Source organism: Lichenostomus cassidix, chromosome 10, assembly GCF_008360975.1.
Source record: "Lichenostomus cassidix isolate B80296 chromosome 10, HeHo_3.0, whole genome shotgun sequence".
Classification (NCBI taxonomy): domain Eukaryota; kingdom Metazoa; phylum Chordata; class Aves; order Passeriformes; family Meliphagidae; genus Lichenostomus; species Lichenostomus cassidix.
Window position 1 is genome coordinate 19,257,048 of NC_139491.1, and position 14,638 is coordinate 19,271,685.

Here is a 14,638-nt window from a genome sequence, read left to right on the forward strand (position 1 = left end):
TCTTTCCTGCTCCCGCTTTCCTTGAGGCAGGCAAGGCAGGATGTCTGGAAAAAGCCTTTCTTCTCCATCACCGGAGACACACAGAGCTCCCACGCTGGGAGAAAGGAAATCCAGGAGATTTCTCAGTGCCTAGGGTTTGATTTTGGGTGTCTGCATACTCCTTAACAACCTCAGCTTGTGAGTATGGGCTGAGCTGCCCCTCGGATCACCACCCCAAAGCTGTGCGAGCTGGAGATAACCAAGAAGAGAAAGGCTCAGTGATAATGCCAGCAGTGGAAAAACCACCAGGCTGAGCTCAGTTCAGGACCCCAAATCCTCCACACTGATTAACACATCTCACTTCAAGCTTTTTGCCTTAAACTCCACTCTCAAGCTCATAATTGTTGAAATATTTATCACTGCTGCCTGCTTGCTCCAAGTCTCCCAGGCCTCATGCCCCTCATACATGCTCTCCCAGCTGAAGAGGTCCCTTCTGTTCAACCCTATCTTTGCTAGGAGTTCATTCACCATGTGCACCGGCTAAACCATTTGATGGCAGCATCAATATGTGGTGGTCTAGGTGGGAAGGTAGGGATATGGAAGTGAGTCATCCTGTGCTTTGAAAAGCGCTGGAATGAATCCTTGTGGCTCCAAAAGCATCCTGCCATACACCAGCCTGCTTCAGCGCCCTAAAGCATCAAAGTTCCTCATGGGCTGATCTGTGAGAGCTAATGAAAATTCCCTGGATGTGAATTTAGGGGCATCTCGTGTTCAGGATCTTCATTGTGCATGTGCTAAAGCTCCACCAAATGTCTCTGGGGATTCCTGCTGGGTGTTTAAATGGGAGCACCCCTCTGCTTGATGATGAGCACCATCATCCCTGAAATATGAAGATGTGCAAGAGGAGGGCCCACACCTGAAAGGACCTGGTACATGCTGATCACACTCTCTCCAGACCACCACCACAAGTAAGGATGCTTCAACCCTCCAATGCTTGTGGTTGCAGTCCAAATCCCATCATTATTTTACCATGCATTAAAGGGAAGGTAAACAAGCAAATGGAGACAGTAGTTTTGCCCAGAAGGCTCTGAGATGCCAAAATTCAAGTTAGAGGTCTACAGGTATTTCCAGGAGATTATCTATGTTTTCCAAAGCCCTCCTCTAGTCACACCACCAGCAAGTCCCTTGAGCTGGGAGTTGCTTCATTCTGCTGCAAGTTTTCCTAGGCAGCATTGGTGTAAAGAGCAAAGCAAATAGAAGACTCATGCCCTGTGAAGGTATTCATGAATGGCTTCCTCCATTCCCACTTCACTGGCTCGGACACTTCTCACCAGCGGAAGAATCTGTGTGCAAAGCACCCTCCTGGTTAAATGCAGAAGCTGCCAACATTATTGTGAATTAGAGAGCATAATAAATGGACTTATATCTTTAAAAAATGCTGTAGTACAACTGCACCAACAGCCCAAAGCCCTTTGTGCCCCGAAGGCAAACAAAACAGAAAGACTCAAGTGTGACACCAGGCAGGTTTTATAACAATTTATATCAGAATAATTAATTTGGATTGCTACCAAATTCATTGTTGGTAGCAAGCAGGTAATCCAGCAGTGTCCTGGGGCAGCAGTTTCCTGCAGTCCCCCAGCAAGTCCCAGCTTCTGCAGTCAGAGAGATGACAAGAGGGATTTGTAGGTACCCCCACCACAGGTCTCACCGGTACAGCCTCAGGTTCCCTCCCTGCATGTTCCTTGCTGAACTAAGCTGGAAAAGGCCTCCCAGGTGGATATATCACCCTGGAGATATGCTCTGAGCCCACAGACTGGCCTATTGAAGGATTACTGAAGAGCATCAGCAACTTCTGGCTGTTGGTGCTCCATGCCTGCTGCAGGACAGAGTGTAATCCAGGTTCTTTCAGCCCAGCTCCACAGTTAAACACACGCTTAAGCAGTCTTCTTATGTAAAGAAACATTCCCAAATCAGACTGTTAGTCTGGACTAATGCCGGCCAGCTACAGATGAACTTCAATGAGTCATCCCCCAGAGACATCAGGTCCCCTAAAATAGCAACAGCAACTGAATCTGTAGAAAGGCTGGGATATTTGGACTGAAAGCTCTGATCACAATGCTTTACATAAGCTGGCAAACACGCCACCTTCCCCAGGCTGAAATGAGGATTCGCCTCAGGCCAGGGCACTCCCACAATTCTGTCTCATGTGCTGGGAAGTGCAGTCCTGACATTGCCTGATGCAACACAGCAACAAACTGACTTGTTTGGGGTGTTTTTCCTTCCACTAAAATTTTAATACAAGGAAACTACTTGAGGATAAGGCCAGAGACACTGGAACCAATCAAACATAGTCAGTTTTTGCCAGAAAACGCTGGCAACAGCTGGTGCTCCAGAGGTTTGCACAGGGAAAAGCAACAAACCCAGCTCAAGACCATGGAGGCTTTATGTAGACTGGCAGCAGGAAAACTTGAACACAAGGAATGACAGGGGCCACTTTCCCAGAGGGCTGACACAGGCTGGAATATAGGTGATTTCACTCCCTGCTGTGTGATGAGGAGAGAGACAGAGAAGGGCCACAACATCCTGGAGAAATCGTGAGAAAGGAGCCTGGCATGTGCCATCGTGTTGAATTTGGGTCCTGCCACCTCTGTAGGGAAAACAAGGGAGGATTGTCAGGAGCCTGAGGGAACCAACAGGCTTTAATTGCCCCAGTCAACCTCTCCTGGGACCTCCACCCATGAACTCCATAAGCTCCATTCAATCTGAGGTCCAGGCAACCAATTCTTCCTGATCTCACCTTCGAGTGTACCTGCTCCTAGGTATTCCTAGATTGATGTTGGGCTTCACTTGGTGCCTTTAATTCTCCGGGTGATATCTGAGGTGTTGGTCCACTGCTGTGCTCTGCTAGCCTGGCTGTGGAGGTACACCCACCTGGTAAGGCTGTGCCTGTCCTTGGCTCCTGGCTTACCTTCCCACAGGTGGACTTTACCGTTCTACAGGGCTGGAGAAGGATGCGGTGCTGTGTAGGTGTTGAGTTCATGGCAACACCATCTGGCTCTCTTTGACCTCATTCCTTGACGGAGCCCAGCTTCTCTATCTCTAGGTGACCCTTAGTACCCTCCCTGCCTTCCTCACCATAAGTCCCCCAATTAATTTTCACTAACCCCATTAAATTCCCACAATCCCATTTAGACCCAAACCTAACTGTGATCTCCTCCTAGTGCCCAGTCTCCCCACAACTTTTTCACCTCCATGTCACCTCCAAAACCTTCATTGGAACCTCACAGCCTCCTTCAACCTTGGAAAGCACCTCCCTCCCTCTCTCCCCAGCTCCACTGAAACCCTTCTATGTCCTCCCAGCTCTTTTCCTTTCACCATCAGTCCCCAGCTTTGTGCTGTTGCTATTCTAATCTTTGACAAAAAGGTTCTTGAGGTTTTTTTCTAAAAATGCTTTTTTTCCTGTTGATTCTGTTCTTTCTACACTGCTCCCATGAGGGACAACCCCTTACATTCCCCACCAGACCTGTCCGCAGCTGTGTCCTACTCACACAGGGTGGTTATTCCTCTTGTGTGATGGGGCCATCTACCCCATCACACTTTCTCCTGTGCTATTTGTTTCATTTCCTGCTTGCTCCCATGCCTCTGGCTTGTCTCCCACTATTCCTGATACCTTGGTGTTTTCTGGGACAACAGGTTTTTAATAATTTGATGGAGTGGGTTCCCTGGGAGGTTTGTGCTGGCAATTAGATGGGTAAGACCTGGGCTTAAGGCCCTTATTTGAGTTGGGGATTGCTAAGGAAAGCAGAGCTGGAGAGAGGAAGCAAAATTAAAAAGAGTTCATCTGAGGTTAAGGCTTTCCTTGGAAAAGTCAAGAGCTGTATGGAAAGCATCCCTGCAACACTTCCCTGTGAGGATTCATGATGGAATAAAGCCCCTTTTTTTTGTACAATCAGTATTTCACTGGCCACATATAAAATATCCCTGGACACCTATGCAAGGGGTGATTTATATTAAGTATTGCTCACAGCACCAACAGAAGATGCCCAAACCCGAGGTGGATCCAAAGCATGGGCAAGATGTGCTGGTTTCAAACTGAAAGAGGGTCTAGTTAGGTTAGATATGAGGAAGAATTTATTTATAATGAGGGTGGTGAGGCCCTGGCACAGGTTGCCCAGAGAAGCTGTGGCTACCCCCATTCCTGCAAGTGTTCCAGGCCAGGTCGGACACTGGCCTTGGAGCAACCTGGGATAGCAGAAGATGTCTCTGCTTTTGGCAGGGGGTGGAATTAAATGGTCTTTAAGATCCCTTCCAACCCAAAACACTCCATGATTCTACCAAAGCAGCAAGGGTGAAAAACGAGTTTTAACTCATTAATCTCCTCAAACCCCGAGCCAGGCTGCTGAGGCTCCCTGAGGGCAGGAAGCATGGCCGGGGTGGGGGGCTTCTAAGCCCAGAGGGCTGGGGCAGAAATGACTCTCGGTGGGGAGCCGGAGGGGTCTGGGTGATTTATTTGAAGAGAACGAGGCGACCCTGGAGCACTGGAAGAGGCGGTGGGGCAAGGGGGCAGCGCGGGGTAGGCCGTGAGGGCGGGCCCGAGCTGCCATTTCGCGGCCGCCCGGCCCCCCGCTGTCGGGCGGTGCCGCCTCCCTCAGGCTCGGGCGCGACATGGCGGCGGCGCGGGCGCTGCAGCTGTCGCTGCTCCGGCTGCTGCTGCTCCCGCTGCTGCTGATGGTACTGCTGCCGGGCCCGGCGGGGGCCGTGTGGCCGCAGCCCCAGGCCCAGAGCTCCCCGCCCGGCGACTGCCGCTGCCCGGTGCCGGCCCGCCGGTTCCGCTTCGCCGCGGCGGACGGCTCGGCCGTGGGGCCGGGCTGCGCCGTGCTGGACGCCGCCTTCCAGCGGTACCGGCCGCTGCTCTTCGGCCGCCCCACTGGTGAGGGCCGCGGCGGGCGCTGACCCTTCCATCCGGTGGCTTTGAGCTTAACACCCCCAACACCCTCGCTTATTTTGGGGTCAGACCACGGGGTTTGGTGGCCGTCTGCCTCCCCTCAGTTCGACGGGGGCAAGTGGGGTGGGAGGTGTGGCTTGGATGGAGTCGGATTGCAAGGGCAGCGATGCGTTGGGGTTTGATGAGGGCAATGCCTGTGGCATATATAGAATAAATCTAACCGAGTTTGGCACAGCACTAGCTGTCTTCCTTCCAGGATTTAGGCTTTTGCTATCAAGGGTTTCCTCCATCTCATTTTTACTTCCTCCGGATAGTGTTTCAGCTCCCCATTGCTTCATTTCGCTTCCTTGTGGCTGCAGGGAGAGCCGCTGCTGGTCTCGCAACCGTTTCTGCTCCAGGGTTACTGCTAAGTCTTGGCTCTTCCCATTCCTAGCAGCTCTCGGTGTTCTGTGTGAGGTCTCGCCTTAGGAAAGACTTGCTGCTTCGTGTGTGTGCTTCCGAGTACGTACTTGTGCCACGGGGCACCTCTGCCAAAGCAGAGCTGTTAAATGTCCTGAAGGAACGTGGCATTTCTGCCAGGGAGGGATTAGCTCCTGGATTCATCCTGAAATTGTAGGGTAAGATGAGGAAAGGCAAAAGCTTTGAAAGCCTGGGTTTGCTTTGGGACAAGTACTAAAGGTTTCTTGAACCCAGACTTCTTCATGATAACACCCATTGCTTGTCTGGGATGAACTGCAGGAAACGTCTTGGCTGCGGAGCTGACGCACAGGGATGCTCAGTGGCTGCGTGGGTCTGCTGCAGCTTGAAGTGCTATATCCAGGGAATGTGAAGCACTTCATTCATCAAAAAGAGCTAGTAACTCTGCTCCCGAGTGTTTTAAATGTCAGTGTGAACTCTTTCACTGCTGATCAAAGCAGAGAAGGGTGGTGGTGTTAGAAGCCGCTTGGCTTCATCTTGAGTACATCATACTTTGAAAAAAGCAGGTTTGAAACAGAGAACCCTTTGGCTTATTTTATTTCTTCAGCTCTTGTGAGTAGCAGTAGAAATAAATTCTGATTTGGGAGCCAAGAAGACTCCTCTTGGTTCTCTTTTGCTGCTAGGAACTAAAAACAGCTGATCTAATTATTCACGCTCTCCTGTTCCACTCAGAGGGGAAATGTGACCATCAAATCACTTCGAGCAACGTTGTGATCACAAGACCCAGCTCACACTCATCACTTTCCATATGCCCTGCTTTCTGATGCTCAAACGACACAAATTATTTTAAGGTTTTTTTTCCCCTCTTTGCCTTCTTTTTGTTTTGGTCTTCTTTTCTGCATGGGTGGTTAGTAAGAGCAGGCAAGGGAAACTCTGGATGAAAGGAAGTAATTTCTATTAATAGTGGAAATAATGGCAGAAACCATTTTCTGGCTGCGCTGCCTTGCAGGTGTGGTGGCGGAGGTGCCTGCCTTCACCTTGGCCTAGGAGGCTGTGTTTGGTTTGGGAACTGTCATCCTGCGCAGGTTCAAATGCAGTATGTGGTGGTGGGGCCAATTCTGCTGAGGGTCTTCAGCAGGATGAGTGTTCCCTGTGTGCCCAGGCCTGAGAACGGCTGTTCCCAGTGAGCTGCTGCCTTCCCGAGCAGAGGGAGCAGGTCTTGCTGTGCTGCTTGCACATCTGCGAGGTTGCCTTGGCTACCAGCTTGTCTGCAACCGAGAGGAAAGCTCAAAACAGGGCTGGCTTCAAGCTGTTTTCCTTCTCTCCGCAGAGGTTTCGTCATCCCTTCATGGAGCTATCAGGGGGTTCTGGCTCCTGTGAGCTGTGGAGCAGGGGCTCTCTGCATTTCACCGGAACGCTGGCAGTGCCGCAGTCTCTGGAAACTTCTTGGTGCTCTTGGCTCTTTCAAAGCCAAGCTATTTAGTGACCACATTAAACATTGACTGTTCTGGGAATGCTATGGGGGTGTAGGCATGGACCTTGGCTGGGATGAGCAGGGTCCTGCTCTGCTACCCCACACTCCGGGCAACAGACTGCTGTGAGTAGTCCCTTGCGTCCCAGCGAAGGTTGAATATCCCTTTGGAATGGGGGAGTGATTTTAGTGGGGATTCAGGCTTGTGCATGCTTGGAAGTGTTCCTCAGTTAGGGAAGTGCACCCAGAGCTCCTTCATAAGGTCTGAATGTGACTGGGTTTGTTTCTCTGGCTGCTTCACATGGGACATGCTCTGCAGAAGGTGAAGTCAGTTGGGAGCTTGTCTGAGCTGGGTGAGATCTTTTGATTGCCTCTAACTCAGCCCAGCTTAGCAGATTGATTCTCCACCCTTTTTTACAGATTTTCTTTGCCCTTTCCAAGAAGTGTGGGTAGGGCAGGGCTCTTGGGCTTGTACTTCTTTCAAGTGGTGAGAGAGCTTGGAAACAAGAAGCTCTTCATGGAGAAGCTTTGACTAGTCATTGATTTAACTTAGAGCCAGCACTGGTGTCCATGAAGCCTCGGGGGCCGCTGCTAGTCCATATTCTCATGTCTCTCCTCTCTTGTGCACTCCTTTAAGATTTCCTGGGGGCTTCCTCACAGGTTGGGATCAGCTCATGTTCTCCTAGTTGGCTGTGTTGAAATTAGCCCCTGCTGAACACCCCAGTGCCTGTTCTGAGGTGCAGGAAGGGGTGCCTGTTTCTGCCTCCATCTGTACCTGGGCTGGGAGGATGGTGGTGGGCTTGTAAGCAGGGAGAAGAGCTCTGATGGGGTTGATGTGCTATGTCTGTGTCCTTTGCAGAGAATGAGCTGTCCTGGGAAACACCCTGCAGTGAGCTTCTGGTCTACGTTTCCACACCGGGCTGTGACGGGTTTCCCAGCCTGGACTCCAAGGAGAGCTGTAAGTGTGGGGGTTGGGAGTAGGAGGAAATGTGGCTGTTTCCGTGCCTGTCAATTACCCCTGGTTTTGGGGAGAGCACCAATCCCCCATTGTTGAGACACTGGGGCAGAAGCAGGAGGGACGTACATGAGGGTGCTGATAAAGCAGTGGGGAGAGATTTAAAACAGCAAGAGAGGCCCAAAATTCAGTTCTCCAGGGTCCCGGGGTGCAGCCCTGTACCTGAGCCCTGCCCAGTGCTGTCGTGGCTGTGTGTGACAGCCCCCTGATGCTGTGTTTCAGATAAGCTGTCCGTCTCCAAAGGCTCCATGCTGCTCTCTGCAGAGACCGTCTGGGGAGCTCTCCGAGGTGAGCTTTGCTTCCCGCAGGGCATCCCCACTCTCCCTGCCTCGGGCCTGTGGGGATGTCTCTCAGTGCCTCTGTCTTTCCACTGACTTCTTTGTTAATTGAGCTCTGCTCCTTTGGGGGTGTCTCTGCTGAGAAAGGGGCTGTGTGTTTTCCTGCAGGCCTGGAAACATTCAGCCAGCTCGTTGGGAGAGACGAGAATGGCACGGTGAGTCCTGGCCTCATCTCCTGGGGGCAGGCAGAGCCCCTGCCTCCATGGGGCAGGCTGAGGGTTGCTGGGATGCTTGGGATGAGTGGGCACAGGCTTGGCAAGGGTCAAGTGGAGATTCACGGATCCAGTCAGATCCCTGCCTTCTGAATGGGTAAAGAAGTGCTGCAGCTCTTTGTGGCCAATTTACGCTCTGGGCAGTGAGGGCACCCCTGTCCTGCCAGCCCTCAGGACAGTGGTGACTCTCAGTGTCTCTTGCTAATGGCCATTTGCCCAACATCCTGCTCATGTCTTCCTTGTGTCCACTGTGTGCAGTACTACATCAATGAGACAGAAATCGTGGACTTTCCCCGTTTCCCTCACCGGGGACTGTTGCTGGACACCTCTCGTCACTACCTGCCTCTGAGAGCCATCCTGGAAACTCTGGTAGGGCACTCATGCTGGGAGATGAGGTGGTTTAATTGGGTATCCCTTCCCCTGTGGCAACTGAACTCCCTTGTTTGGGTGATTTTTCAGCTGCCTTTGTGAAAGAGAAAACCCTGAGGTATCTTGGATACCTGCAATCCAGCTTACTCTCCAAGGCTGGGCTGTTTCTAAGACAAGGGAAAACTCTGGTAAAGGTGCATGGTGGTTCTGTGCTCATCCCAAGCAGAATTAAACTTCCAGATCTTCACCAATTATAGGGAGAACAGGGATTTTACTGTGAGCAGAAGTATTCCTGGCCCTGTGCAGCTTTTTGTGTTTAGAGAGACGTGTCTGAATCCCTCTTGAATCCTGGAGAGGGGTCCTTAGGGACTTTGCCTTGTCCTTTTGGAGCAGGAGGACCTTGTCCCCTATCTGTGGCAAGCTGGGTGACCTTTCGGAAGGGGCGAGGCACTTCATCTTTGTCCCTGTTCCTTCCCAGGATGTCATGGCTTACAACAAGTTTAACGTGTTTCACTGGCACATTGTGGATGACCCATCGTTCCCCTATGAGAGCTCCACATTCCCAGAGCTCAGCAAGCAGGTAACACTCCCTGATCACTGTGTGTTCCTGTCCCAGGTGAGCAGATCCCTGCCTCTGCTCCTGAACGAGGCACTGAGCTTTCCCATGTTCCCAGGGAGCCTTCAACCCCATGACCCACGTGTACACAGCCAGCGACGTGCGCGCTGTGATCGAATACGCCCGGCTGCGCGGCATCAGGGTCATCGCTGAGTTCGACACCCCTGGCCACACCCTCTCCTGGGGGCCAGGTGAGGAGCACACCCTGCCTGCTGCTGTGAGGAGAGTTGGAGTTGTCCCAGGGGCAGGAATGGAATCTGCAATCTGGACCCTAAAGGCTGGCTGTGGGCAGCAGTGTCCCATGGGCTGGCTTTGAGGAGGAGCAAACCATAATCTGGGGAACACGAGACCCAATGGTCCAACTTCTAGAACAAAATCCAAAGGGAAACATTTCCATGTCTTCTTGGGTGCAAGCTGGGTGATTTTTTTTGCGGGAACATCTGCTCTGCCAAAACTAACATCACAGCTATTGCAAGGATCTTTTGTTTAATTGAGGGTACAGCTAGCCAAGCTTCCTTGCTCTGCTCAGCAATGCCCCAGTCCTGACACACTGCTCTCTTCTCCATGGACTGCCTCCACGTGTGGAAGTGCAAGAAGCTCCAGGAAAACATTCCATTGTCTTTTTCTCCCCTTCCTCTGCCTCCAAATGCCAAGGTCCATGCTAGAATTCACCATGTGTGTGGTCACAGCTAAAACTATGACTGTCCCTCCTTCCCTGTCCCCTGACAGGCCCTGAGTCATGCTGAGGAGCATTGTAGAGGGTGACACAGTCACACTTTGACTCTTCCTCACCGTCCTGCATTTGTTACCATCCAGGTGCTCCAGGCCTCCTGACTCCCTGCTATTTGGGCAAGGCTCCTTCAGGAGTCTATGGGCCCATCAACCCCATCGTTAACAGCACCTACCAGTTTGTGAGCAGTTTGTTCCAAGAGGTCAGCTCTGTGTTCCCAGACTTCTTTCTGCACCTTGGTGGTGATGAGGTGGATTTCACATGCTGGTGAGTCTGAAATCAGTCAGGATGGGGACTTGGGGGAAGTATTTGGCGTTGGAGTCCCAGCCCATTGCTTCTTGGTCATGATCTTTGGTGTCCTGCTCTCCCAGGCTATGGGGAGTGGTGGTGCTTGGGATTTCTGAGCTCATAGGGATGCTGGATGTAGGGAACTGCTGGTGCCAGTCCAGCCACAGCTCTGGGAGTGCCTGGGCAAGCCTTGGACTCATGTGGGAAAGACTTGACCATGCCTTGGCCTTACTCCACAGCTCAGGTTGCGATGGTTTTGTTCCTTCTCTTTGGTGCACAGGAAATCCAATCCAGAAATCCGTGCTTTCATGGAGGAGATGGGCTTTGGTGAGGATTACAAAAAATTAGAGTCTTTCTACATCCAGAGGTAAGGACAGGGCATCCAGGGCTTGCAGCTGCACTGTGCGACTAGCACACAGGTCTCCTGTCTTGAGGACACCAGATCTTTTCAGGAGAATCTCCATTGGTCATGTTTCCCTGACCCCAAAAAGGGAGCATTTTAGTGGGAGATTGACCACAAAAAAGCATGGGACTGAGGAGAAAGAAGCCCCATAAGAGGCTGTGCTCTCTCCTTTTTCTTCAGAAGCACCTCCACATCACACTGAGAGTGTAGGCAATATGAGTGCTGCTGCTTTGGCTGTATGTATCAGAGGGTCAGTGGAATCACCCAGAACTTGGTACTTTTTCCGCTCCAGGCTTCTGGACATCGTCTCTTCCCTTGGCAAAGGTTATATTGTGTGGCAGGAGGTGTTTGACAACGATGTGAAGGTAAGAGCTGCCTGTGTTGGGGTGAACAGTGCCAGCACCCCAGTCTGACACACTGGTGTGTTCTGGTGCGTCCGTGCTGGGGCTGGTGGGGGTTACTCAGTTACAGGACTGGGGTTGATTTTGAGATGGTGCTGCCCGTGAGCTGTCTTTGTGGTAGCTTTGTCACACTGCTGCCAATGCTGTTCTCCCTCCAGGTTCTTGTATATTCACCTGCAAGATGCAGGTTTTAGCTCTGCCCAGGACACTCTGAAAATGGCCTTATCACTCCCTCTGTTCTCCTGCAAGCCAGACAGGAACTGGCTCAAGAATTGAGCCCAAGTCTGTCTCAGCTTCCTTTTGGGGATGTGGAGGGGTCAGGGCATTCTGCCTGGGGTAGCACACACCACACCAGTCCCCTGCACCATGTTCACCTGTGCTCCTCAGCTGAAGCCCAACACCATCATTCACGTGTGGAAGGAGAATGCCATGCTCTACCTGAACGAGATGGCCAATGTCACCAGGGCTGGCTACCATGCTCTGCTCTCTGCACCCTGGTACCTCAACCGCATCTCCTATGGACAGGACTGGATAGAAGCCTATAAAGTGGAGCCCTTGAACTTCAAAGGTGTGTTCCTTGTGTCCTCTTCCTGCATGGCAGCTGGCTTGGCACTTGGAGGTAGCGCCAGGACTGGCTGTCTTGCTGTCCCCTCCACAGGCAGCCCTGAGCAGAAGGCCCTGGTTTTGGGTGGCGAGGCCTGCATGTGGGGTGAATATGTGGATGTCACCAACCTGACCCCCAGGCTGTGGTAAGAGAGGCCACAGGGAGGTTACTCAGATTGTGTGGGGCTGGGCTCACGTCCCTTTACCACTGAATGTGTCAAACTCTGCATTTGGTCTGTGTGTGGTGCTCGTCCCTGTCCCGTCTGTGCTGGTAACAGCTTCACTGAGGCTGAAATGAGGGTTTACAAGGCTGTAACAACCTGCTGCTGCAACTAGGTTGTGTTTAACATCCATCTGTCCTGTCACCCTGGTCTGCTCCTGATCTGCATGTGTCCAGGAGTGGATCTTGGGATACACTGAAGCCTTTGTGTGTGGAAGGATGCTGGTCAGGGAAGTGTTTGGGAGCTCAGGGCTTCATGTGAGAAGCTTTTGAGCTCTCCCCTGTCCTGACTGCCTGTCCCTCGTCCTCAAGGCCAAGAGCTGGGGCTGTAGCTGAAAGACTCTGGAGCAACAAAACTGTGACAAGCATGGAAGATGCATATGCCCGGCTGGTGGAGTTCCGCTGCACACTGCTCGGGTAACCATGTTGGGACAACTCGCCCTGGCACAACTGCTCTGGGCTCAGCCCTGAGAGGGCAGCGGGGGATAAGGGTCCTGCTGCAAAATGACCCTTGTTCCTCTGGAAAGTCCTGGTTTTCCTGATGCCTGTGCATGGGCAGAGCTTGCTTTGTGCAGCACTGGAAGAGCGCTCCTGCTGCCAGTGTGGGCTGGTGGCTCTGGCGAGGAGAGGGCTTTGTGCTGAGGAAGGAGGGGACTTCTCAGCTCTTGCCACCGCTCCTGCAGCACCAGCTTCCCCAGGAAACCTGTCTTCACCCTGTGCTCCCACACATGAGCAAAAAACCAAGTTTATAAACACAGGATGAAAACTGCTCCCTCCTTGTCACACCTGAAACAGGGCACCCATGGCTACCCTGTGCTACTGGAACCACTCAAACCTGGTGGTGGCGCTGCCTGTGCCCTCTTCCTGATGCCATCCTTCTCTTCCCAGGCGTGGTGTCCAAGCAGAGCCTCTCTACGTGGGATACTGTGACCATGAATTCGGTGGAGTTTGAAGAGAGAGCCCCGCTACACTCAGTCTCTTCATGCAGGAGGAATGTCCCCCCCACCCACCAGAAGGGCAGAGGGACCCCTTCCCACTCCATCTTCTGCTCTGGCTTGGTTGCAATGAACATGTTTTTCCCTTGGCATGCACTTTTTGCCTCTTTCTATTTTCATTTCTTTAAATCTATAAATAAATGACCCCAAAGAGGAAAAAGGTGCCTATTCCTGCTCAGCTGGGGCTTGGGAGACCATGCAAGCATTATTAGTAGTTAGTAGGAGATGGGTAGGGCTTACTCCAGAGATGCTGGTGGAGAAGCATCATCCTGGTAGGTCTGGAGCTTGCAGTGTGGCTGCTCAGCTGGATAAACTGTGCTTAGTCTCTGCTGCTGTCCCAGGGTTTGCTTCTGCAGTTACGTTGTGCTGTGTGGTCCTGTCCCTGTCCCTTTCCTCTGATGGCCCAGCCAGCAAGCTACCACCTTGGCTGCCCCAAAGCCTGGCTGCTGCCACCTCGTCTGCCTTCTCCTCAGCAGATGATACCCTGGAGCGTCTCGGAGGAGCCCTTGCAAATCTGCTGAGTGGTGCACGGACATTATGGAATCTCTGCTCAGCTCTTCAGGCTGTCACCTCTCCCTGGGTTTGGCCAGCTGACCCGTTCTCCTGCTCTGCCATCCTCAGGGTGAGAAGCTCAACTCCAGGTCTACTCCATCCAGAGGGGTTGGTTTGGATGGTGCTTTTCTTGCAGAAGAAACCAGTGGTGCTGCTGTCCCATAGAACTGGGACAGGTATGACTGCTGTCCTTTGATGGTTGGGATTTCCATGCTGGGAATGGCATTCAGCTGAAAGCAGGCAGTTTCTCAGGGAGAGACCCTGGCTGGATGGGACTGTTGTGTGTCTTGGTCTTAACTGAATGAGATGTGGTGTTATGGCTGGAAACCTTTTATGACTGACCTTTAAATTAAAAATTGTCAATTAATAGTTACTAATGCTTCCTGTTTTTAAAAGTTGGATTTTTCCCCTTTTTTTTGTTTTCCCAATGTGCTGTAAAGTGGTACCTTGGCTGTGTACTTTTGTCACTGCAGGGAGCTGCTGCCAGCAAGGCTGGGGCAAAAGGGACCCTGGCCCTGGGAAGGGTGCTTTGTTTCGAGGATTCTCTGTTCCCATGGATGATGCTCTGCAAGACAGGCTCTTCACCATCCCATCCCATCCTATCCCATCCCAGCTCTCTGCCCTTATTCCACCTGCCCTTCTGCCTTGCCAGGCTCCCTTTCCCCCACGGCCAAGTGTGAGAGCCCCCAGGGCTTGGGATACCCATGGAGGACCCCCCAACACAGCACCTTCCACTGAAGCCTGGTATTGTGATCCACGTTAAACATCACCCATGATCCTGTTTTCCGGGGCGACTGCACCAGCATATTGCCAAAGCCACCATCGTGGAGGTGGCTCAGTGACGTTCCCACCCTGGAAGGGCCGGGATCCCGGGATCCCGCTTTCCCTGCCGCGGCTTTGCTGGGTGGCCCGTTCCTTCCAGAACATCTATTTTGGTCGCGTAAAACTTGCTGGGGAGCAGGGAACAGGGAACAGGCAGCGTGTGAATCACTCGGGGCCAACGGGTTTAAAAATAAACCCAAGCGGCGGCGAGGAGCAGCCGCCAAGCCCCCGGATTCCGGCAGGATTGTGATCCACACGTCCC

The 14,638-nt window shown here is 52.3% G+C and overlaps 1 protein-coding gene across 1 annotated transcript; it reads left to right on the plus strand.

Moving 5' to 3' along the window:
* The first annotated feature begins 4,619 nt into the window (after positions 1 to 4,619).
* On the plus strand, positions 4,620 to 13,927 carry HEXA (hexosaminidase subunit alpha). The gene is made up of 14 exons (XM_085071075.1): positions 4,620 to 4,909; positions 7,672 to 7,770; positions 8,050 to 8,115; positions 8,274 to 8,320; positions 8,636 to 8,746; positions 9,225 to 9,326; positions 9,421 to 9,553; positions 10,179 to 10,359; positions 10,661 to 10,747; positions 11,076 to 11,148; positions 11,572 to 11,752; positions 11,843 to 11,933; positions 12,320 to 12,424; positions 12,896 to 13,927. The coding sequence occupies exons 1-14, from the start codon at positions 4,645 to 4,647 to the stop codon at positions 12,957 to 12,959; spliced, it is 1,605 nt and encodes a 534-aa protein (XP_084927201.1). The 5' UTR covers positions 4,620 to 4,644; the 3' UTR covers positions 12,960 to 13,927.
* The last annotated feature ends 711 nt before the right edge of the window (positions 13,928 to 14,638 follow it).

What these genes read in the sequence shown, in the direction of transcription:
- HEXA (XM_085071075.1), top strand. Translation starts at nt 4,645, where the DNA reads ATGGCGGCGGCGCGGGCGCTGCAGCTGTCGCTGCTCCGGCTGCTGCTG. An exon ending in CGTCTGGGGAGCTCTCCGAG is followed by an intron (nt 8,116 to 8,273) that starts GTGAGCTTTGCT and finishes GTTTTCCTGCAG; the next exon opens with GCCTGGAAACATTCAGCCAG. An exon ending in TGTTTGACAACGATGTGAAG is followed by an intron (nt 11,149 to 11,571) that starts GTAAGAGCTGCC and finishes TGTGCTCCTCAG; the next exon opens with CTGAAGCCCAACACCATCAT.